Consider the following 25,390-nt stretch of genomic DNA (forward strand, 5'->3'; position numbering starts at 1 on the left):
AATTCTCTTTAGGCCTTCCATAAACGCCTTTATGACTGGTATCCTAAACAATGAAATCGAGTGCGTAATTTGTAGGTAAGCAGAAATTGCCGTAAGATGTATTTTAATGGAAGAGAAAGCTAGGTTCGATTTTTGCAAATGTAGTAAGTATCCTACTATTTCTTTTGCAGATGCTTGTAAAGGTTGAATTTGATTATTATGGCAGTAATAAACAAATCTTTTCCACTTATTTGCATAGCAGTGTCTAGTGGTAGGTTTTCTAGCTTGTTTTATGACCTCCATACATTCCTGTGTGAGGTCTAAGTGCCCGAATTCTAGGATTTCAGGAGCCAAATTGCTAGATTCAACAATGCTGGATTTGGGTGTCTGATCTGTTGTTTGTGTTGTGTTAACAGATCTGGTCTGTTGGGTAGTTTGGCATGAGGTACTACTGAAAGGTCTAGTAGTGTTGTGTACCAAGGTTGCCTTGCCCATGTTGGTGCTATTAGTATGAGTTTGAGTTTGTTTTGACTCAACCTGTTTACTAGATATGGAAGGAGAGGGAGAGGGGGAAAAGCGTACGCAAATATCCCTGACCAGTTCATCCATAGAGCATTGCCTTGGGATTGATCTTGTGGGTATCTGGATGCGAAGTTTTGGCATTTTGAGTTTTCCTTTGTTGCAAATAGATCTATTTGAGGTGTTCCCCAAATTTGAAAGTAATTGTTTAGTATTTGGGGGTGAATTTCCCATTCGTGGGTTTGTTGGTGATCTCGAGAGAGATTGTCTGCCAACTGGTTCTGAATCCCTGGAATAAATTGTGCTATTAGGCGAATGTGGTTGTGAATCGCCCAATGCCATATTTTTTGTGTTAGGAGGCACAACTGTGTTGAGTGTGTCCCTCCTTGTTTGTTTAGATAATACATTGTTGTCATGTTGTCTGTTTTGACAAGAATGTATTTTTGGGTTATTATGGGTTGAAATGCTTCCAGCGCTAGAAATACTGCTAACAGTTCTAAGTGATTTATGTGAAACTGCCTCTGATGTATGTCCCATTGTCCTTGGATGCTGTGTTGATTGAGGTGTGCTCCCCACCCTGTCATGGAAGCATCCGTCGTTATGACGTATTGTGGCACTGGGTCTTGGAAAGGCCGCCCTCGGTTTAAATTTGTACTGTTCCACCATAGAAGCGAGATGTATGTTTGGCGGTCTATCAACACCAGATCTAGAAGTTGACCCTGTGCTTGTGACCATTGTGATGCTAGGCACTGTTGTAAGGGCCGCATGTGCAATCTTGCGTTTGGGACAATGGCTATGCATGAAGACATCATGCCTAGGAGTTTCATTACCATTTTGACTTGTATCTTTTGTGTTGGATACATGGCCTGTATTACCTTGTGAAATGTTTGAACCCTTTGTGGACTTGGAGTGGCAATCCCTTTTGCTGTGTTGATTGTCGCTCTTAAGTATTGCTGTGTTTGACCCGGCAAAAGGTGTGACTTCGCGTAGTTGATGGAGAAACCTAGCCTGTGAAGGGTCTGTATGACATATTTTGTGTGCTGTGAACACTGTCTTAGCGTGTTGGCTTTGATTAACCAGTCGTCTAAGTACGGGAACACATGTATTTGCTGCCTTCTGATATGTGCAGCTACTACTGCCAGGCATTTTGTAAAAACTCTTGGCGCAGTTGTTATTCCGAATGCAACACTTTGAATTGGTAATGTATTCCTTGGAATACGAACCTTAGGTATTTCCTGTGTGAAGGATGTATTGGTATATGGAAATACGCATCTTTTAGGTCTAATGTTGTCATGTAATCTTGCTGTTTGAGCAGTGGGATTACGTCTTGTAACGTGACCATGTGAAAGTGGTCTGATTTGATGTAGGTATTTAGTGTTCTGAGATCTAGTATTGGTCTCAGAGTTTTGTCCTTTTTGGGTATTAGAAAGTACAGTGAGTAAACTCCTGTGTTTTTTTGTATGTTTGGTACTAATTCTATTGCGTCCTTTTGTAGCAATGCTTGAACTTCTAGTCCTAGAAGATCTATATGTTGTTTTGACATATTGTGTGTTTTCGGTGGGACGTTTGGAGGGAATTGGAGAAATTCTATGCAATAACCATGCTGGATAATTGCTAAGACCCAAGTGTCTGTTGTTATTTCCTCCCAAAGTTTGTAAAATTGGCTTAGTCTTCCCCCCACAGGTGTTATGTGATGGGGTTGTGTGACTTGTGAGTCACTGTTTATTTTGAGGGGTTTTGGGGCCTTGGAATTTTCCTTGATTTCTTGGGAATTGGCCCCCTCTATATTGCCCCCGAAAACCTCCCCTTTGATATTGACCCTGGTAAGTAGGCCTTGTTTGTGAGGTTGTGGTTTCTGTGGGTTGACCTCGAAACCCTCCCCTAAAAGGTGTTTTTCGAAATGTGCCTCTGCTCTGCGGGGAGTAGAGTGCGCCCATGGCTTTGGCTGTATCGGTGTCTTTTTTGAGTTTCTCAATGGCAGTGTCTACCTCCGGCCCAAACAATTGCTGTTCATTAAATGGCATATTGAGCACAGCTTGTTGGATTTCAGGCTTGAACCCTGAAGTGCGCAGCCATGCGTGCCTTCGTATCGTGATTGCAATGTTTATTGTCCTTGCAGCTGTATCTGCTGCATCCATGGAAGACCGTATCTGATTATTTGAGATACTTTGTCCCTCTTCTACCACCTGTTGCGCTCTTTTTTGGAACTCCTCGGGTAAGTGTTCGATGAAATGTTGCATTTCATCCCAATGAGCTCTGTCGTATCTTGCCAAAAGTGCTTGTGAATTGGCAATACGCCATTGATTTGCTGCTTGTGCTGCAACCCTTTATCCCGCAGCATCAAATTTGCGGCTCTCTTTGTCTGGAGGTGGTGCGTCTCCTGAGGTATGAGAGTTGGCTCTCTTACGAGCTGCCCCGACAACTACTGAGTCTGGTGTTAGTTGTGTTGTAATATAGATTGGATCTGTTGGCGGTGGCTTGTACTTTTTCTCCACCCTTGGAGTTATGGCTCTGCCTTTAACTGGATCCTGAAATATTTGTTTTGAATGTCTTAGCATTCCTGGGAGCATGGGAAGGCTTTGGTACTGGCTATGGGTGGAGGATAGGGTGTTAAACAGAAAGTCATCCTCAATTGGTTCAGAATGTAAGGTGACGTTGTGAAATTCGGCTGCCCTTGCGACCACCTGTGTGTAGGATGTACTGTCCTCAGGTGGTGACGGTTTTGTGGGATAGGAGTCTGGGCTGTTGTCAGACACTGGAGCATCGTAAAGGTCCCATGCATCGGGATCATCCTGACTCATTGTAGTATGAGCTGGTGAGTGCATCAGTGGTGGAGTTGTTGCTGGTGATGCATGTATTGATGGTGGTGGAGACGGTGGTGGGGTTGTTTTCCTTGCCACTTTTGCCTGTGGTTGCTTGTCCTTTTGTTGAAAGGCAAGTTTCCTTTTAATTTTGATTGGGGGAAGAGTGGTTATCTTCCCTGTGTCCTCATGAATATGAAGCCTTCTTTGCGTGTAGTCAGGCTCCACAGCTTGAAGCTCCTCTCCAAATCTATGTAATTGGGAGGTTAATCCTTGTTCCTCTGTATAGGAACTAGTTTTCTGCTCCGAGGCTGGATGTTTCGGAACCGAAACCTTTTCGGAAGTCTTTTTAGGCTCCGAAGAAACCTTCTTTGTTTTCGGCGTGGTGTCTCGGTGCCGAAATTCTTCGGTGCCGCTGTCTCTGTGCCGAAGTTTCTCAGAGCCGCTGTCTCGGCTCTGAGGTTGCTGTGTGGCGGTATCTCGACCGGAGTCGGATGACTTCGACACCAGCATGCCCTTTTTCGGTGCCTTGGATCGGTCACCTAGTTTTCGGGTTAAGCCATGGCCTGTTGGCGGTGGCGTCCCCTGGGCTTTTGTGGACTTCTCGTGAGTCTTGATTTTCGACGTCTTACTCACGGTTTGGGGTGTTTCTTCGGCGTCGGGTTCTTCAGAATCCGACTCGTGGATGGAGAAAGCTTCTTCTTCCTCCTCGAAACGTTCTTGACCTGTCGGCGTGGACGCCATTTGTACTCTCCTGGCTCTTCGGTCTCTCAGCGTCTTCCTCGACCGAAACGCTCGACAGGCTTCACAAGTATCCTCCTTGTGCTCGGGGGACAAGCACAAGTTACAAACCAGATGCTGATCCGTATACGGATACTTGTTATGGCATTTTGGGCAGAAGCGGAATGGGGTCCGTTCCATCAGCCTTGAAGTCGCACGTGGCCGGGCCGACCAGGCCCCGACGGGGGATCGAAAAAACCCCGAAGGGCCAACGGAGCTCTTCAAAATTCGGTGTGGATTTGTTCTAACTAACCCGATACCGAACGCAAACAATACCGACGATTTTTTCCAAGATTCTAACTAACTTTCCGACCCGAAACACGGAGCGAAAAGGAACACGTCCGAACCCGATGGCGGAAAAAAAACGATCTAAGATGGAGTCGACGCCCATGCGCAATGGAGTCGAAATGGGAGGACTCCCTCGGTCTCGTGACTCGAAAAGACTTCTTCGAAGAAAAACAACTTGTAACACTCTGAGCCCAACACCAGATGGCGGACTGTGCACAGCATGTGTATCTGCAGCTACACATGCCATCGAACATAAGATTACAGTAGAAGAACATAGTAACTTTTGATTGCATTTATAGACATTTTTTTTTTTATGAAAAGGAAAATGAGCTTTCTGGTACAAAAATATACACACATAACTAGATTACAAAAAAACAATTGTGATAAAAGCAATGAGAAAATCAACTGAAATACAAGACAAAAATCTATTATTGAAGCATTAGGACATGGCCATTCCTATTGTATGCTGAAACACCAGAAAGGGTATTGATGCTTTGTTTCTCACATAATCTGAAAGATGAAAATCCATGTAGGCAAAATCTAACAAATAAATACATTTGTATTTTAAGGACTAAGTAATTTACAAGAGATTAGGAACTATTGCACTGAACTAAAAAAACTTTTGCACAGACCTCAAAATGTACAAAAAATCAAAACGTCGACATGTTTTAGCAAATGTGCAAAAATAAACTGATAGTAAAATACTGGTTGGATTGAAGGACTTACTTTAACAATATCGTTTTGGCATCCTTTTCAGCATTCTCATCGCCCAATACATCAAATTTATTGGTCAGGGTGAGAGAAACCTCTGTCTTTGCTAACATCTCTTTGGCTGTATCACCTGTATTTCCTGGTCCTTCTCCTAAAGCAGGAAAATGAAGTATCAAAGGTGGCATTTAAAAAACACACAACGCAAACAGTAAGCAGATAACTTGCAGAATTAGCAGATGTCTGACATATTGGATTGTAAAGAGATAAAAACTGGTATAGCAACAGATTACACAATTCCTTCTGATTTCATAGATGATACATAACATTATTAAATGTTTCTGGTGGTTGAAACTCAGAATTGGATACAAATTACATACCCACTAATAACTGCACCCTGTGGTACATATCCAATTTGTATGTATAATCTGCAGGTGCTCTGTAAACAACTGAGAAGCAGCCTGAAGCACGACTCCCGAACAACGAAGTCATGGAAAACGAAAGCGGAACAACGCTTTTGTTATCCACAACTTCCTTGATTGGGGCCTTAACCACGCATGTGCTGAACCACGCACATGCGTGGGTAAGGCACAGAAGAAGGGAGTCTGCTGAGGAGGACAACGCAATCAAGGATGAGGTAAGTGGGGCTGGGACTGGGGCTGTTTTAGGGGCAGGGGCGTCGGGGTATTTTTATAGTTTTAGGGGGTGGGGTCGGGGTGGTTTAGGGGCAGGGGAGGGGGCTTGGGCATTTTTAGTTTTAGGAGTCGGGGTAGGGAGTTGGGGTATTTTTAGTTTTTGGGGTGGGTTGGGGGGTTGGGGTGATTAAGGTTTAGGGGCAAGGGAGGGGGGACGGGCATTTTGTTTTTTAGGGGCGGGGTGGGGGGTCGGGTATTTTTAGTTTTTGGGGGTGGGGACTTGGGGTGGTTTAGGTGTGGGGGAGGGGCATTCTAGTTTTAGGGGCGGGTGGGGGGGTCTGGGTTATTTTTACTTTTTGGGAGTGGGGGTTGGAGTAGTTTAGGTTTTAGGGGTGGGGTGGGGGTTGGGGTATTTTTACTTTTTGGGAGTGGGGGGTTGGGGTAGGTTAGGTTTTAGGAGTGGGGTGGGGTCAGGGTATTTTTATTTTTGGGGGTGGGGGTTGGGGTGGTTTAGGTTTGGGGCGGAAGAGGGGGTCGGGCATTTTTAGGTTTAGGGGCGGGTGAAGGGGGGGGTCGGGGCATTTTTAGTTTTAGGGGCGGGGGTCGGTATTTTTTGTGTTAGGGGTGGGGGGTCTGGGGTAGTTTTACTTTTTGGGAGTGGGGGGTTGGGATAGTTTAGGTTTTAGGGGCTGGGTGGCGGTTGGGGTGGTTTTAGGGGTGGGGTGGGGAGTTGCGGTAATATTAGGGGTGGGGGTTGGGGTGGTTTTAGGGGCGGGTGGGTTGTTGGCGTAGTTTAGGTTTTGGGGACGGGGTGGGGGGGTGGGGGATTGGGGGTTTTTAGGGGGTGGAGAGTCGCGTTAATTTAGGGGTTGGGGTGGTTTTAGGGGAGGGGGTGGGGTTCGCAGTAATTTTAGGAGTTGGGTTGGGGTAGTGTCAGGGGTGGGGGGATGGGGTGGTTTTAGGTTTAAGGGGCTGGGTGGGGGGGGGTCGACGTAATATTTAGGGGGCAGGGTGGGGGGCCAGGGCGGTCGCATGCTGGAACCATACATGCCTTTACCAGGAATGCCTTTACAACAAAAAATCATTGTTAAGGCATTAGTGGTAACAACGCGGTCATTTTTCTGCGTTGTTCAGGCATGCGTGGTTCCAGCATGCGTCGTTCGGATGTATATTCTAAACAACTGGCTTCAGCGGGTCTCCAAAAATCATGTGATTCTGGGCAAATCATGTAATATATTTCTGTTGCAAATTGTAAATACATGTTAAGATGTTATGTAATATGAAGATGTGCACCAAAATATGCAAAACTCATATAAATAAATAAAAAAAACATCTCCAAGACCACACTCATGTACTATGCTTTGTTGCTTCCCAGCTAGGCTTACACTATATAATTGGCAATATATACCAGATATTTCAAACTTACAAAAAGTATGTTTCTCTCAGATGCCTCTATACCTTGAAATATCTGCAGGAAGTGCCTACAAACAATACAGTTACTACAGTGCGCTAAATTAAATAGGTAGCATATCAAAGAGGAATGAAAGCCAAGCAGAAGTTTTCAGGACATAAAATATAAGTTGCAGAATGGTAAAAAGTATCAGCTCCAGGGAACAAGTATTTTTCCTCTTTTTAGCAGTCACATGGGTAAATAACTCACCTATGAGGGCCTCTATCGTAGGCACTTCCCCCAGGTCATCCAGAAGCTCGTGGATTGGATCATTGTGTTCTGGTGCAATAGCATCCTGATGATCTAAGAGGAGCTGGAACAAAAGCAGCATCGTTCAGCGCTCACATTATCCTCAATGAAACTAGGTTACAATGCAGCAACCGAAGAGTCCACAAAGATCTGTTACATACAAACACTCATGCGAGTAATACATGTATTTGTGCAATTAAATACATTTTTTTACAAAAAATAATTCTCCCACAATGAATGATACTGCATATATGAGCACAGTCACCTGTATATGACTGAACCCCATTTAAAATTCATAGACATCTAATAATCTAGTCAACCAACATTTAGACAGTAAAAGCACTAAAAAAGTAATTAAAAAGAAGAACCGTTAAGTACTAGGAGCAAGTTTATGTTGCGCAAGTAAGTCATTCTAAGTGTACATGATCCCCAGCCATAAGAACTGCATGACAAATGCACGTAAGGGCAGACCTAGCACCAGGCAAGCTACCGTGCAGAATAACCTTCTCTCATGCTCCAAATACTCATTAGTATGCGTTGGCCATTCATATGCTGGACTTTGTATTTCCTATGGGTCCATGTCCTTTTTTGGTCCAGTGGGTGCCCTTCTTGCCCCTGAACTACCTGCAACGCCGCACCCTCCGGTTATAAAGTGCAATTAGTAATAATCAGCGGAACACTATTCTGGATTCCAAAACTGCAAAAGCACAGTCATACTATACGATGCCTAATACAAGGCAATACTACTAATACAGAAAAATAGATCTAAACACTATGGCTCTCATTACAACCTCGGCGGTCTAGTGAGACCGAGGCTGCGGGTGCCAGAATACCGCCAGTGCTGGCGGTAGTTCTGGCTCCCTATTTCGACTTTTCCGCTGGGCCAGCGGACGGTAACAGTGTTACTGTCCGCTGGCCCAGCGGAAAAGTCCCATCAACATTGCTGCCGGCTCGTAATAGAGCCGGCGGCAATGCTGATGTGCAGCTGGTGCAGTAGCACTGATCGTGCTTTTCACTGCCCGAAATTCGGGCAGTGAAATGCCCGATGGGGCTGTGCCTGGGGGCCCCATGTCCCCTTACCGCCAGACTTTCCATGGCGGTGTCTACCCTGGCGGGTTACGACTGTCGGGACCTGCATGGCGGTATACCACCGGTACCGGCGGTATTACCGTGGCAGAAGCGCTACAGTCGAAATTAGGCAGGCAGTACCGCCAGCCTGTTGGCGGTATTACTGCCACAATAGCTCTGGTGGTCACCGACCGCCAGGGTTATAATGAGGGCCAATATCACTACTGCAGGAGACCATTCAATAGTGACTTAGCTACCGACATGAATTTCCCAAATGTTGCCAGATCTATAGGGGTCTCAAGCCGGTAGAGCAGCTCTTTAGCTTCAATACATGTATGTATCTCATGTGATAAAAAAACTTGTTGTAATAAAGTGCTCAAGCTGCGTCCCAAGCTGGCTGCCAACACTTCCTGGTTTAAAGTGTTGGCAGCCAATCAGAGCTGTGCATTTCCCTGTACGAGCTTGTTCGTGAATACTTTGCGGCCAGTGATATACAAATTTGAATTTCCTTAAATTTGTCAAAAACTACTGAACCGGTTTACACCAAATAAGTGAAAACGTAATCTTCGTACAGACAGCTAGCTTTCTGCCAAATTTGGTGTAATTTTGTCCAGTAGTTTTTGGCCTGTCGTCGTATCTAAAGATCCTATGGGAATATTACCATGGGAAATGCAACGTTTTTTAGACCAACTTTTCTTGGCCCCCACTTGACGGATCACCCCGAAACTTTGCATGCGCAACATGAATCACTGCAACACTTTCTGGGGGAACATTTGTGAAGAATCGTCAAACGGTGCCAAAGATATAGGCAAGTCAAACATTTTTTATGAAAACATGGTCCTAACTAAACTACCTAGTGGCGACTGCCACTAGGTAATATATATATATATATATATATGGAAAATGTCACTTACCCAGTGTACATCTGTTCGTGGCATGAGACGCTGCAGATTCACATGCTTTGCACATCCCGCCATCTAGTGTTGGGCTCGGAGTGTTACAAGTTGTTTTCTTCGAAGAAGTCTTTTCGAGTCACGAGATCGAGGGACTCCTCCCATTTCGGCTCCATTGCGTATGGGCGTCGGCTCCATCGTAGATTGTTTTCCCCGCAGAGGGTGAGGTAGGAGTAGTGTATTACAGTAATAGTGCCCATGCAATGGAGTAAACATGTATGTACATAATGTAGCTTAAGGTGATATATTTACAAATGTTCAAGATCAACTTCGAAACGGCTACAGGCTCCCGGGGAGGCGGGTGGGCGCATGTGAATCTGCAGCGTCTCATGCCATGAACAGATGTACACTGGGTAAGTGACATTTTCCGTTCGATGGCATGTGTAGCTGCAGATACACATGCTTTGCATAGACTAGTAAGCAGTTATCTCCCCAAAAGCGGTGGTTCAGCCTGTAGGAGTTGAAGTTGTTTGAAACAAAGTTCGTAGTACTGCCTGGCCTACTGTGGCTTGCTGTGCTGTTAACACATCCACGCAATAGTGTTTGGTAAACGTATGAGGCGTAGACCATGTGGCTGCCTTGCATATCTCAGTCATTGGAATGTTTCCTAGAAAGGCCATGGTAGCACCCTTCTTTCTAGTTGAGTGTGCCTTTGGTGTAATAGGCAGTTGTCTCTTTGCTTTGAGATAACAGGTTTGAATGCATTTAACTATCCATCTAGCAATGCCTTGTTTGGAAATTGGATTTCCTGAATGAGGTTTTTGGAAAGCAACAAATAATTGTTTTGTTTTCCGAATTTGTTTGGTTCTGTCAATGTAGTACATTAACGCTCTTTTGATGTCTAACGTATGTAGTGCTCTCTCAGCTACAGAATCTGGTTGTTGGAAGAACACTGGTAGTTCTACTGTTTGATTCAAGTGGAACGGTGATATGACTTTTGGTAAGAATTTTGGATTTGTTCGAAGAACTACTTTATGCTTGTGTATTTGAATAAATGGTTCTGTATGGTAAATGCTTGGATTTCACTTACTCTTCTTAGAGATGTGATGGCAATTAGAAATGCAACTTTCCATGTTAAATATTGCATTTCACATGAGTGCATGGGCTCAAAAGGTGGCCCATGAGTCGTGTTAAGACAATGTTGAGGTTCCATGAAGGAACTGGTGGTGTTCTTGGTGGTATAATTCTTTTTAGGCCTTCCATAAAGGCTTTAATGACTGGTATCCTAAACAATTAAGTTGAGTGGGTAATTTGCAGGTAAGCTGAAATTGCGGTAAGATGTATCTTAATGGATGAAAAAGCTAGTTTTGGCTTTTGCAAATGTAGCAAGTAGCTTACGATGTCTTTAGCAGATGCATGTAAAGGTTAAATTTGATTATTATGGCAATAATAAACAAACCTTTTCCACTTATTTGCATAGCAATGTTTAGTGGTTGGTTTCCTAGCTTGTTTTATGACCTCCATACATTCTTGTGTAAGGTCTAAGTGTCCAAACTCTAAGATCTCAGGAGCCAAATTGCTAGATTCAGCGATGCTGGATTGGGGTGTCTGATCTGTTGATTGTGTTGAGTTAACAGATCTGGTCTGTTTGGTAGTTTGACATGAGGCACTACTGAGAGGTCTAGTAGTGTTGTGTACCAAGGTTGTCTTGCCCAAGTTGGTGCTATGAGTATGAGTTTGAGTTTGTGTTGACTCAACTTGTTTACTAGATATGGAAGGAGTGGGAGAGGGGGAAAAGTGTATGCAAATATCCCTGACCAACTCATCCATAATGCATTGCCCAGAGACTGATCTTGTGGGTACCTGGATGCGAAGCCTTGGCATTTTGCGTTTTCTTTTGTTGCAAATAGGTCTATTTGTGGTGCCCCCAATTTTGGAAGTACGTCTGTAGTACTTGGGGGTGAATCTCCCATTCGTGGATTTGTTGGTGATCCCGAGAGAGATTGTCTGCTAATTGATTCTGAATTCCTGGAATAAACTGTGCTAACAGGCGAATGTGGTTGTGTATCGCCCAATGCCATATTTTCTGTGTCAGGAGACACAACTGTGTTGAGTGTGTCCCTCCCTGTTTGTTTAGGTAATACATCGTTGTCATGTTGTCTGTTTTGACAAGAATGTGTTTGTGGCTTATTATTGGTTGAAAAGCTTTTAACGCTAGAAATACTGCCAATAGTTCTAGGTGATTTATGTGAAACTGTTTTTGCTGAGTGTTCCATTGTCCCTGAATGCTGTGTTGATTGAGGTGTGCTCCCCACCCTATCATGGAGGCACCTGTAGTTATGACGAATTGAGGCACTGGGTCTTGAAAAGGCCGCCCTTGGTTTAAATTTATATTGTTCCACCATTGAAGCGAGGTGTATGTTTGGCGGTCTATCAACACTAGATCTAGAAGTTGACCCTGTGCCTGTGACCATTGTGATGCTAGGCACTGTTGTAAGGGCCGCATGTGCAATCTTGCGTTTGGGACAATGGCTATGCATGAGGACATCATGCCTAGTAGTTTCATTACTATTTTGACTTGTATCCTTTGGTTTGGATACATGACCTGTATTACATTGTGAAATGCTTGTACTCTTTGTGGACTTGGCGTGGCAATCGCTCTTGCTGTGTCGATTGTTGCCCCTAAGTATTGCTGTCTCTGACACGGCTGAAGGTGTGATTTTGTGTAGTTGATTGAGAAACCTAGTTTGTGTAGGGTTTCTATGACGTACTTTGTGTGTTGTGAACACCGTTTTAGTGTGTTGGTTTTGATTAACCAATCATCTAGGTACGGGAACACATGTATTTGCTGCCTTCTGATATGCGCAGCTACTACTGCCAGGCATTTTGTAAAGACTCTTGGCGCAGTAGTTATTCTGAATGGCAACACTTTGAATTGGTAGTGTACCCTTTGGAATACAAATCTTAGGTACTTTCTGTGTGAAGGATGTATTGGTATATGGAAATATGCATCCTTGAGGTCTAGTGTTGTCATGTAGTCTTGTTGTTTGAGCAGTGGGATTACGTCTTGTAATGTCACCATGTGAAAGTGGTCTGATTTGATGTAGGTATTTAATGTTCTGAGATCTAATATAGGTCTTAGTGTTTTGTCCTTTTTGGGTATGAGAAAGTACAGAGAGTAAACTCCTGTTCCTTTCTGTTGGATTGGTACTAATTCTATTGCTCCTTTCTGTAGCAATGCCTGGACCTCTATTCCTAGAAGATCCATATGTTGTTTTGACATATTGTGTGTTTTCGGTGGGACGTTTGGAGGGAATTTGAGAAATTCTATGCAATAACCATGCTGGATAATTGCCAGTACCCAAGTGTCTGTTGTTATCTTCTCCCAATGTTTGTAAAAATTGCTTAGTCTCCCCCCCACAGGTGTTATGTGTTGGGGATGTGTGACTTGGAAGTCACTGCTTGTTTTGAGGAGTTTTGGGGCTTTGGAACTTCCCTCTATTCTTTTGTAATTGTCCCCCTCTATATTGCCCCCGAAAACTTCCCCGCTGATATTGGCTTTGATAAGTGGGCCTTACTTGTGAGGTTGTGGCTTCTGTAGGTTGACCTCGAAACCCTCCCCTAAATTGTGTCTTGCGAAATGTGCCTCTGCTCTGTGGGGAGTAGAGTGCGCCCATGGCTTTTGCCGTATCAGTGTCTTTTTTGAGTTTCTCAATAGCAGTGTCCACCTCCGGACCCAAACAACTGCTGTTCATTAAAAGCATATTCAGCACGGCTTGTTGTATTTCCGGCTTGAATCCTGACGTACGCAACCATGCGTGTCTCCTTATTGTTATTGCAGTATTTACTGTCCTTGCAGTTGTATCTGCTGCATCCATTGCTGACCGTATCTGATTATTTGAGATACTTTATCCTTCCTCCACCACTTGTTGTGCCCTTTTCTGAAACTCTTTGGGTAAGTGTTCTATGAAATGCTGCATTTCGTCCCAATGAGCTCTATCGTATCTTGCCAGAAGTGCTTGTGAGTTGGCAATGCGCCATTGGTTTGCTGCTTGTGCTGCAACCCTTTTCCCCGCAGCGTCGAATTTGCGACTCTCCTTGTCTGGAGGTGGAGCGTCTCCCGAGGTATGAGAGTTTGCTCTCTTGCGAGCTGCCCCAACAACCACAGAGTCCGGTGTTAATTGCTGCGTAATATAAACAGGGTCTGTTGGCGGTGGCTTGTACTTTTTCTCCACCCTTGGAGTTATGGCCCTGCCTTTCACAGGATCCTGAAATACTTGTTTGGAGTGTTTTAGCATTCCAGGGAGCATAGGTAAGCTTTGGTATTGGCTATGAGTGGAGGATAGTGTATTAAACAAAAAGTCATCCTCAATTGGTTCTGCATGCAAGGTGACGTTATGAAAAGCAGCTGCCCTTGAGACCACCTGCGTGTAGGATGTACTGTCTTCAGGTGGCGACGGCCTTGCAGGGTAACAGTCTGGGCTGTTATCTGATACCGGAGCATCATAAAGGTCCCATGCGTCAGGATCATCTTGACTCATTGCAGTATGAGTCAGGATTGCATCAGTGGTGGAGTGGCTACCGGTGATGTGTGCATTGATGGTGGTGGAGATGGTGGCGGAGTTGTTTGTCTTGCCACCTTTGCCTGTGGCTGCTTGTCCTTTTCTTGAAAGGCAAGTCTTCTTTTCATTTTAATTGGGGGTAGAGTGCTTATCTTCCCTGTGTCCTTTTGAATGTGGAGCCTCCTTTGAGTGTAGTCTGGCTCCATTGATTCAAGTTCTTCTCCGAACTTATGTCCTTGCATTTGGGAGGACAATCCCTGTTCCTCTGTGTAGGAACCTGTTTTCAGTTCCGAGGCTGGATGTTTCGGAATCGAAACCTTCTCGGTCGCCTTTTTGGGCTCCGAGGAAACCTTTATTTTTGGCGTTGTGGTGTCTCGGTGCCGACCCATTTCGGTGCCACTGTCTCATTGCCGAACTTGCTCGGAGCCGCTGTCTCGGGCCCGAGATTGCTGTGTGCCGGTATCTCGACCTGAGTCGGATGACTTCGACACAAGTGAGCCCTTTTTCGGTGCCGATGATCGGTCACCTATTTTTCGGGTTAAGCCATGGCCTGTTGGCGGTGGCGTCCCCTGGGCTTTTGTGGTCTTCTCGTGAGTTTTATGTTTCGACGTCTTACTCACGCTTTTCGGCGTTTCTTCGGGATCAAGCTCGTCTGAGTCCGACTCCTGAATGGAGAAGTTTTCTTCTTCCTCCTCGAAACGCCCTTGTCCTGTCGGCGCCGACGCCATCTGCAGTCTTCTCGCTCTTCGGTCTCCTAATGTCTTCCTCGACCGAAACGCTCGACAGGCTTCACAAGTATCTTCCTTGTGCTCTGGAGACAAACACAAGTTACAGACCAGATGCTGATCGATATACGGATACTTGTTGTGACATTTTGGGCAGAAGCGGAATGGGGTCCGTTCCATCAGCCTTGAAGAGACACGTGGCCCGGCCGACCAGGCCCCGACGGGGGATCGAAAAAACCCCAAAGGGCCATCGGAGCTCTTCAAAATTCGGTGTCGATCGGTTGTAACTAACCCGATACCGAACGCAAACAATACCGACGATTTTTCCGAGATTCTAACTAACATTCCGACCCGAAACACAGAGCGAAAAGGAACACGTCCGAACCCGATGACGGAAAAAAAACAATCTAAGATGGAGTCGACGCCCATGCGCAATGGAGCCAAAATGGGAGGAGTCCCTCGATCTCGTGACTCGAAAAGACTTCTTCATAGAAATAAACTTGTAACACTCCGAGCCCAACACTAGATGGCGGGATGTGCAAAGCATGTGAATCTGCAGCTACACATGCCATCGAACATATATATGGAAAATGTCACTTACCCAGTGTACATCTGTTCGTGGCATTAGTTGCTGCAGATTCACATGCTGTGCACATCCCGCCATCTGGTGTTGGGCTCGGAGTGTTACAAGTTGTTTTTCTTCGAAGAAGTCTTTTCGAGTCACAAGACCGAGGGACTCCTCCCATTTCGACTCCATTGCGCATGGGCGTCGACTCCATCTTAGATTGTTTTCTCCCGCAGAGGGTGAGGTAGGAGTTGTGTATGCTAGTAATAGTGCCCATGCAATGCAGTAATGTACATAATGTAGTTTAAAGTAATATATTTAGAAATATACAGATGTTCAAGATCAACTTCTAAACGGCTACAGTCTCCCGGGGAGGCGGTTGGGCGCATGTGAATCTGCAGCAACTAATGCCACGAACAGATGTACACTGGGTAAGTGACATTTTCCGTTCGATGGCATGTGTAGCTGCAGATACACATGCTGTGCATAGACTAGTAAGCAGTTATCTCCCCAAAAGCGGTGGTTCAGCCTGTAGGAGTTGAAGTTGTTTGAAACAATGTTCGTAGTACTGCTTGGCCTACTGTGGCTTGTTGTGCCGTTAGTACATCTACACAGTAGTGTTTGGTAAATGTATGAGGCGTAGACCATGTAGCTGCCTTACATATTTCGTTCATTGGAATATTTCCTAGAAAGGCCATGGTAGCACCTTTCTTTCTAGTTGAGTGTGCCTTTGGTGTAATAGGCAGTTCTCTTTTTGCTTTAAGATAACAGGTTTGAATGCACTTCACTTTCCATCTAGCAATGCCTTGTTTAGATATTGGATTTCCTGTATGAGGTTTTTGGAAAGCAATAAATAGTTGCTTTGTTTTTCGAATTAGTTTTGTTCTGTCAATGTAGTACATTAACGCTCTTTTGATGTGTAATGTATGTAGTGCTCTTTCAGCTACAGAGTCTGGCTGTGGGAAGAACACTGGTAATTCTACTGCTTGATTTAAGTGGAACGGTGATATGACTTTTGGTAAAAATTTTGGATTTGTCCGTAGAACTACTTTATGCTTGTGTATTTGAATAAATGGTTCTTGTATGGTAAATGCTTGAATCTCACTTACTCTTCTTAAAGATGTGATGGCAATTAAAAATGCAACTTTCCATGTTAAGTATTGCATTTCACAAGAGTGCATGGGCTCAAAAGGTGGACCCATGAGTCGTGTTAAGACAATGTTGAGGTTCCATGAAGGAACTGGTGGTGTTCTTGGTGGTATAATTCTCTTTAGACCTTCCATAAATGCTTTTATGACTGGTATCCTAAATAGAGAAGTTGAGTGCGTAATTTGCAGGTAAGCTGAAATTGCTGTAAGATGTATTTTAATGGAAGAAAAAGCTAGCTTTGACTTCTGCAAATGTAGTAAGTATCCTACGATGTCTTTGGCAGATGCGTGTAAGGGTTGAATTTGGTTATTATGGCAGTAATAAACAAATCTTTTTCACTTATTTGCATAGCAATGTCTAGTGGTAGGTTTCCTAGCTTGTTTTATGACCTCCATACATTCATGTGTAAGGTCTAAGTGTCCGAACTCTAGGACTTCAGGAGACAGATTGCTAGATTCAGCGATACTGGATTTGGGTGTCTGATCTGTTGTTTGTGTTGTGTTAACAGATCCGGTCTGTTTGGTAGTTTGACATGAGGCACTACTGAGAGGTCTAGTAGTGTTGTGTACCAAGGTTGTCTTGCCCATGTTGGTGCTATTAGTATGAGTTTGAGTTTGTTTTGACTCAACTTGTTTACTAGATATGGAATGAGTGGGAGAGGGGGAAAAGCGTATGCAAATATCCCTGACCAGCTCATCCATAACGCATTGCCCTGAGACTGATCTTGTGGGTACCTGGATGCAAAGTTTTGGCATTTTGCATTTTCCTTTGTTGCAAATAGATCTATTTGTGGTGTTCCTCAACTCTGGAAGTAAGTATTCAGTATTTGGGGGTGAATCTCCCATTCGTGGATCTGTTGGTGATCCCGAGAGAGATTGTCTGCTAACTGATTCTGAATTCCTGGAATAAATTGAGCTATTAGACGAATGTGGTTGTGAATCGCCCAATGCCATATTCTCTGTGCCAGGAGACACAACTGTGTTGAGTGTGTCCCTCCCTGTTTGTTTAGGTAATACATCGTTGTCATGTTGTCTGTCTTGACAAGAATGTGTTTGTGGCTTATTATGGGTTGAAATGCTTTGAGCGCTAGAAATACTGCCAATAGTTCTAAGTGATTTATGTGAAACTGTTTTTGGTGAGTGTCCCATTGTCCTTGGATGCTGTATTGATTGAGGTGTGCTCCCCACCCTATCATGGAGGCGTCTGTCGTTATTACATATTGTGGCACTGGGTCTTGGAAAGGCCGCCCTTTGTTTAAATTTATACTGTTCCACCATTGAAGCGAGGTGTATGTTTGGCGGTCTACCAACACCAGATCTAGAAGTAGACCCTGTGCCTGTGACCACTGTGATGCTAGGCACTGTTGTAAGGGTTGCATGTGCAACCTTGCATTTGGGACAATGGCTATGCATGAGAACATCATGCCTAGGAGTTTCATCACCATTTTGACTTGTATTTTTTGTTTTGGATACATGGCCTGTATTACATTGTGAAATGCCTGAACCCTTTGTGGACTTGGAGTGGCAATCCCTTTTGCTGTGTTGATTGTCGCCCCTAAGTATTGCTGTGTTTGACACGGTATAAGGTGTGACTTTGAGTAGTTGATTGAGAAACCTAGTTTGTGGAGGGTTTCTATGACATACTTTGTGTGTTGTGAACACTTTTCTAGCGTGTTGGTTTTGATTAACCAATCGTCTAGGTACGGGAACACATGTATTTGCTGCCGTCTGATATGTGCAGCTACGACTGCGAGGCACTTTGTAAAAACTCTTGGCGCAGTTGTTATTCCGAATGGCAACACTTTGAATTGGTAATGTATCCCTTGGAATACAAACCTTAAGTACTTTCTGTGTGAAGGATGTGTCAGTATATGGAAATATGCATCGTTTAGGTCTAGTGTTGTCATGTAGTCTTGTTGTTTGAGTAGTGGGATTGCGTCTTGTAATGTCACCATGTGAAAGTGATCTGATTTGATGTAGGTATTTAATGTTCGGAGATCTAATATAGGTCTCAGAGTTTTGTCTTTTTTGGGTATGAGAAAGTACAGAGAGTAAACTCCTGTTCCTTTCTGGTGTTTTGGTACTAATTCTATTGCTTCTTTTAGTATCAATGCCTGAACCTCTAGTCCTAGGAGATCTATATGTTGTTTTGACATATTGTGTGTTTTCGGTGGGACGTTTGGAGGGAATTTGAGAAATTCTATGCAATAACCATGCTGGATAATTGCTAGGACCCAAGTGTCTGTTGTTATTTCCTCCCAATGTTTGTAAAATTTGGTCAGTCTCCCCCCAACAGATGTTATGTGTTGGGGATGTGTGACTCGGAAGTCACTGCTTGTTTTGAGGAGTTTTGGGACTTTGGAACTTTCCTCTATTCTTTTGGAATTGTCCCCCTCTATATTGTCCCCGAAAACTTCCCCGCTGATACTGGCTCTGGTAAGTGGGTCTTGTTTGTGAGGTTGTGGGTTCTGTGCTTTGTCCTCGAAACCCCCCTCTAAACTGTGTTTTTCTAAATGTGCCTCTGCCCTGTGGGGAGTAGAGTGCGCCCATGGCTTTGGCCGTGTCAGTGTCTTTTTTTAAGTTTTTCGATTGCAGTGTCCACCTCCGGCCCAAACAACTGCTGTCCGTTGAATGGCATATTCAGCACAGCTTGCTGTATTTCTGGTTTAAATCCTGATGTACGCAGCCATGCATGTCTCCTTATTGTTACTGCTGTGTTGACAGTTCTAGCAGCTGTGTCTGCAGCATCCATTGCTGACCGTATCTGATTGTTGGAGATACTCTGTCCTTCTTCTACTACCTGCTGCGCTCTCTTTTGGAACTCCTTGGGCAAATGTTCTATAAAGTGTTGCATTTCGTCCCAATGGGCCCTGTCGTATCTGGCCAACAAAGCCGGTGAATTGGTAATACGCCACTGGTTTGCTGCCTGTGCGGCCACCCTTTTGCCTGCTGCGTCCTTTTGCGCGCTGCCCCTACTACAACTGAGTCCGGTGTTAGCTGTTGTGTGATGTACACGGGGTCTGTTGGTGGCGGTTTATATTTTTTCTCCACTCTTGGAGTAATGGCCCTTCCTTTTACAGGCTCTTCAAACACTTGGTTGGAGTGTTTTAGCATTCCGGGTAGCATAGGAAGACTTTGATAGTGGCTGTGTGTGGACGACAGTGTGTTAAAAAGAAAGTCGTCGTCAATGGGCTCAGCATGCAGGCTGACATTATGAAATGCCGCTGCTCTCGACACCACCTGTGCGTAGGCTGTACTATCTTCTGGTGGCGACGGTCTAGCTGGATAACATTCAGGACTATTATCTGACACTGGTGCGTTATAAAGGTCCCATGCGTCAGGGTCATCCTGACTCATTCCTGTATGAGTTGGGGATTGCATCATTGGTGGAGTGGCTACCGGTGATGGTTGCGGAGAGCATTGTGGAGATGGTGGCGGGGTTACTTGTTTAGCCACCTTTGCCTGTGGCTGCTTGTCTTTTTCTTGAAAGGCAAGCTTGCGTTTCATTTGAATCGGAGGGAGAGTACTGATCTTCCCTGTTTCTTTTTGGATATGGAGCCTTCTTTGTGTATAGTCTGGCTCTATTGTTTCTAATTCCTGTCCAAATCTATGTGTCTTCATTTGGGTGGACAGTCCTTGTTCCTCAGTGTAGGAACTTGTTTTCGGTTCCGAGGCCGGATGTTTCGGTATCGAAACTTTTTCGGCTGTTTTTTTCGATTCCGACGAAACCTTCTTTGCTTTCGGCGTCGTGGTCTCTCGGTGTCGACCCATTTCGGTGCCGCTATCTCGGTGCCGAGCTTGCTCGGAGCCACTATCTCAAGCCCGAGATTGCTGTGTGGCGGTATCTCGACCGGAGTCGGATGACTTCGCCCCCAGTGTGCCCTTTTTCGGTGCCGATGATCGGTCACCTATTTTTCGGGTTAAGCCATGGCCTGTTGGCGGTGGCGTCCCCTGGGCTTTAGTGGTTTTTTCGTGAGCTTTGTGTTTCGACGTCTTACTCACGGTTTTCGGCATTTCCTCGGGATCGATCTCATCCGAGTCCGATTCATGGATGGAGAATGTTTCTTCCTCCTCTTCGAAACGCTCTTGTCCTGTCGGCGCCGACGCCATTTGCAGTCTTCTTGCTCTTCGGTCTCTTAGTGTCTTCCTGGACCGAAACGCTCGACAGGCTTCACAAGTATCTTCCTTGTGTTCCGGCGACAAACACAAGTTACAGACCAGATGCTGATCTGTATATGGATACTTGTTATGGCATTTTGGGCAGAAGCGGAATGGGGTCCGTTCCATCAGCCTTGAAGAGACACGTGGCCGGGCCGACCAGGCCCCGACGGGGGATTGAAAAAAAAACCAGAAGGGCCACCGGAGCGCTTCAAAAGTCGGTGTCGATCTGTTGTGACTAACCCGATACCGAACGCAAACAATACCGACGATTTTTCCGAGATTCGAACTAACTTTCCGACCCGAAACACGGAGCGAAAAGGAACACGTCCGAACCCGATGGCGGAAAAAAACAATCTAAGATGGAGTCAACGCCCATGCGCAATGGAGTCGAAATGGGAGGAGTCCCTCGGTCTTGTGACTCGAAAAGACTTCTTCGAAGAAAAACAACTTGTAACACTCCGAGCCCAACACCAGATGGCGGGATGTGCACAGCATGTGTATCTGCAGCTACACATGCCATCGAACATATATATATATATATATATATATATATATATATATATATATATGGAAAATGTCACTTACCCAGTGTACATCGTGTTCGTGGCATGAGACGCTGCAGATTCACATGCTGTGCATATCCCGCCATCTAGTGTTGGGCCCGGAGTGTTACAAGTTGTTTATCTTCGAAGAAGTCTTTTCGAGTCACGAGATAGAGGGACTCCTCCCATTTCGGCTCCATTGCACATGGACGTCGACTCCATCTTAGATTGTTTTCCCCGCAGAGGGTGAGGTAGGAGTTGTGTATATAGTAATAGTGCCCATGCAATGGAGTAAGTATGTATGTACATAATGTGTCTAAAAGTGATATATATATTTACAAATTTATAAATGTACAAGTTTATTTTTGTGAACTTATAACGGCTACAGGCTCCCGGGGAGGTGGGAGGGAGCATGTGAATCTGCAGCGTCTCATGCCACGAACAGATGTACACTGGGTAAGTGACATTTTCCGTTCGATGGCATGTGTAGCTGCAGATACACATGCTGTGCATAGACTAGTAAGCAGTTATCTCCCCAAAAGCGGTGGATTAGCCTGTAGGAGTTGAAGTTGTTTGAAATAATGTTCGTAATACTGCCTGTCCTACTGTGGCTTGTTGTGTTGTTAACAAATCCACACAGAAATGTTTAGTGAATGTATGAGGCGTAGACCATGTGGCTGCCTTACAGATTTCTGTCATTGGTATATTTCCTAGAAAGGCCATGGTGGCACCTTTCTTTCTAGTGGAGTGTGCCTTTGGTGTAATAGGCAGTTCTCTCTTTGCTTTAACATAGCAGGTTTGAATACACATAACTATCCATCTGGCAGTGCCTTGTTTGGATATTGGATTACCTGCATGAGGTTTTTGAAAAGCTACAAACAATTGTTTTGTGAAATTGTTTGGTTCCATCAATGTAATACATTAGCGCTCTTTTTATGTCTAATGTATGTAATGCTCTTTCAGCTACAGAGTCTGGTTGTGGAAAAAATACTGGGATTTCCACTGTTTGGTTTAAGTGGAACGGTGATATAACTTTTGGCAAAAACTTTGGGTTTGTGCACAGAACCACTTTATGTTTGTGTATTTGTATAAAGGGTTCTTGTATGGTAAAGGCTTGTATTTCACTTACTCTCCTAAGAGATGTGATAGCTATTAGAAAGGCTACTTTCCATGTTAAGTATTGTATCTCACAAGAGTGCATGGGTTCAAATGGTGGACCCATGAGTCGTGTTAATACAATATTGAGGTTCCATGAAGGAACTGGTGGTGTTCTTGGGGGAATGATCCTTTCTAGCCCCTCCATAAAAGCTTTTATGACAGGGATTATAAATAACGAGGTTAAATGTGTAGTTTGCAGATAGGCAGAAATTGCTGTGAGATGTATTTTAATGGACGAAAAAGCTAACTTAGACTTTTGCAAGTGTAGTAGGTAGCTTACAATGTTCGTCGCGGAGGCGTGTAATGGTTGAATTTGATTATTATGACAGTAATTTGCGTAGCAATGTCTTGTAGTAGGTTTCCTAGCTTGTTTGATGACCTCCATACATTCTTGTGTAAGGTCTAGATGTCCAAATTCTAAGACTTCAGGAGCCAGATCGCTAGATTGAGCGATGCTGGACTCTGTGTCTGATCTGTTGTCTGTGTTGAGTTAACAGATCTGGTCTGTTTGGTAGCTTGATATGAGGCACCACTGACAGATCTAGTAGTGTTGTATACCACGGTTGACGTGCCCAAGTTGGTGCTACTAGTATTAGTTTGAGTTTGTTCTGACTCAATTTGTTTACTAGATACGGAAGAAGTGGGAGAGGGGGAAAAGCGTAAGCAAATATCCCTGTCCAACTCATCTATAACGCATTGCCCTTGGAGTGAGGGTGTGAGTACCTGGATGCGAAGTTTTGGCATTTTGCGTTTTCTTTTGTTGCGAATAGGTCTATTTGCGGTGTTCCCCAGTTTTGGAAGTAGGTTTGTAGTATCTGGGGATGAATTTCCCATTCGTGGATCTGTTGGTGATCTCGACTGAGATTGTCGGCTAACTGGTTCTGAATTCCTGGTATGTATTGCGCTATTAGGCAAATGTGATTGTGAATCGCCCAATGCCAAATCTTTTGTGCTAAGAGACACAACTGTGATGAGTGTGTCCCTCCCTGTTTGTTCAGGTAATACATTGTTGTCTGTTTTGACAAGAATGTGTTTGTGGGCTATTAGAGGTTGAAATGCTTTTAATGCTAGAAACACTGCTAGTAGTTCTAGTTGATTTATATGAAGTTGTTTTTGCTGAGTGTCCCATTGTCCCTGGATGCTGTGTTGGTTGATGTGTGCTCCCCACCCTACCATGGAAGCATCTGTTGTGATCACGTATTGAGGCACTGGGTCTTGGAAGGGCCGCCCTTGTTTTAAATTTATATGATTCCACCATTAAAGCGATGTAGGAAGTTGGCTCTGTATGTGCTATTTCAAAGTGAGGAATAGCATGCACAGAGTCCAAGGGTTCCCCTTAGAGGTAAAATAGTGGTAAAAATAGATAATACTAATGCTCTATTTTGTGGTAGTGTGGTCGAGCAGTAGGCTTATCCAAGGAGTAGTGTTAAGCATTTGTTGTACATACACATAGACAATAAATGAGGTACACACACTCACAGACAAATCCAGTCAATAGGTTTTTGTATAGAAAAATATATTTTCTTAGTTTATTTTAAGAACCACAGGTTCAAATTCTACATGTAATATCTCATTCGAAAGGTATTGCAGGTAAGTACTTTAGGAACTTTAAATCATAAAAATTGCATGTATACTTTTCAAGTTATTGACAAATAGCTGTTTTAAAAGTGGACACTTAGTGCAATTTTCACAGTTCCTAGGGGAGGTAAGTATTTGTTAGGTTAACCAGGTAAGTAAGACACTTACAGGGCTTAGTTCTTGGTCCAAGGTAGCCCACCGTTGGGGGTTCAGAGCAACCCCAAAGTCACCACACCAGCAGCTCAGGGCCGGTCAGGTGCAGAGTTCAAAGTGGTGCCCAAAACACATAGGCTAGAATGGAGAGAAGGGGGTGCCCCGGTTCCGGTCTGCTTGCAGGTAAGTACCCGCGTCTTCGGAGGGCAGACCAGGGGGGTTTTGTAGGGCACCGGGGGGGACACAAGCTCACACAGAAATTTCACCCTCAGCAGCGCGGGGGCGGCCGGGTGCAGTGTAGAAACAAGCGTCGGGTTTGTAATGGAAGTCAATGGGAGATCTAGGGATCTCTTCAGCGCTGCAGGCAGGCAAGGGGGGGGTTCCTCGGGGAAACCTCCACTTGGTCAAGGGAGAGGGACTCCTGGGGGTCACTCCTCCAGTGAAAGTCCAGTCCTTCAGGTCCTGGGGGCTGCGGGTGCAGGGTCTCTCCCAGGTGTCGGGACTTAGGATTCAAAGAGTCGCGGTCAGGGGAAGCCTCGGGATTCCCTCTGCAGGCGGCGCTGTGGGGGCTCAGGGGGGACAGGTTTTTGTACTCACAGTCTTAGAGTAGTCCTGGGGTCCCTCCTGAGGTGTTGGATCGCCACCAGCCGAGTCGGGGTCGCCGGGTGCAGTGTTGCAAGTCTCACGCTTCTTGCGGGGAGCTTGCAGGGTTCTTTAAAGCTGCTGGAAACAAAGTTGCAGCTTTTCTTGGAGCAGGTCCGCTGTCCTCGGGAGTTTCTTGTCTTTTCGAAGCAGGGGCAGTCCTCAGAGGATGTCGAGGTCGCTGGTCCCTTTGGAAGGCGTCGCTGGAGCAGGATCTTTGGAAGGCAGGAGACAGGCCGGTGAGTTTCTGGAGCCAAGGCAGTTGTCGTCTTCTGGTCTTCCTCTGCAGGGGTTTTTCAGCTAGGCAGTCCTTCTTCTTGTAGTTGCAGGAATCTAATTTTCTAGGGTTCAGGGTAGCCCTTAAATACTAAATTTAAGGGCGTGTTTAGGTCTGGGGGGTTAGTAGCCAATGGCTACTAGCCCTGAGGGTGGGTACACCCTCTTTGTGCCTCCTCCCAAGGGGAGGGGGTCACAATCCTAACCCTATTGGGGGAATCCTCCATCTGCAAGATGGAGGATTTCTAAAAGTTAGAGTCACCTCAGCTCAGGACACCTTAGGGGCTGTCCTGCCTGGCCAGTGACTCCTCCTTGTTGCTTTCTTTGTTCCCTCCAGCCTTGCCGCCAAAAGTGGGGGCCGTGGCCGGAGGGGGCGGGCAACTCCACTAAGCTGGAGTGCCCTGCTGGGCTGTGACAAAGGGGTGAGCCTTTGAGGCTCACCGCCAGGTGTCACAGCTCCTGCCTGGGGGAGGTGTTAGCATCTCCACCCAGTGCAGGCTTTGTTACTGG

General features: G+C 45.0%; 1 protein-coding gene across 2 annotated transcripts in view; it reads right to left on the reverse strand.

The window, feature by feature from the left end:
- The window catches only part of IQGAP1 (IQ motif containing GTPase activating protein 1), a 424,957-nt gene that overhangs the window by 55,540 nt on the left and 344,027 nt on the right, over window positions 1-25,390 (reverse strand). For both annotated transcript variants that reach the window (XM_069222592.1, XM_069222593.1), the window contains 2 exons: window positions 7,371-7,473; window positions 5,094-5,229 (listed from right to left, as the gene is read on the reverse strand). In XM_069222592.1, the coding sequence (XP_069078693.1) occupies window positions 5,094-5,229; window positions 7,371-7,473 (239 nt within the window). The remainder of the gene's footprint in view (window positions 1-5,093; window positions 5,230-7,370; window positions 7,474-25,390) is intronic.

This window comes from Pleurodeles waltl, chromosome 3_1, assembly GCF_031143425.1.
Source record: "Pleurodeles waltl isolate 20211129_DDA chromosome 3_1, aPleWal1.hap1.20221129, whole genome shotgun sequence".
Lineage (NCBI taxonomy): Eukaryota > Metazoa > Chordata > Amphibia > Caudata > Salamandridae > Pleurodeles > Pleurodeles waltl.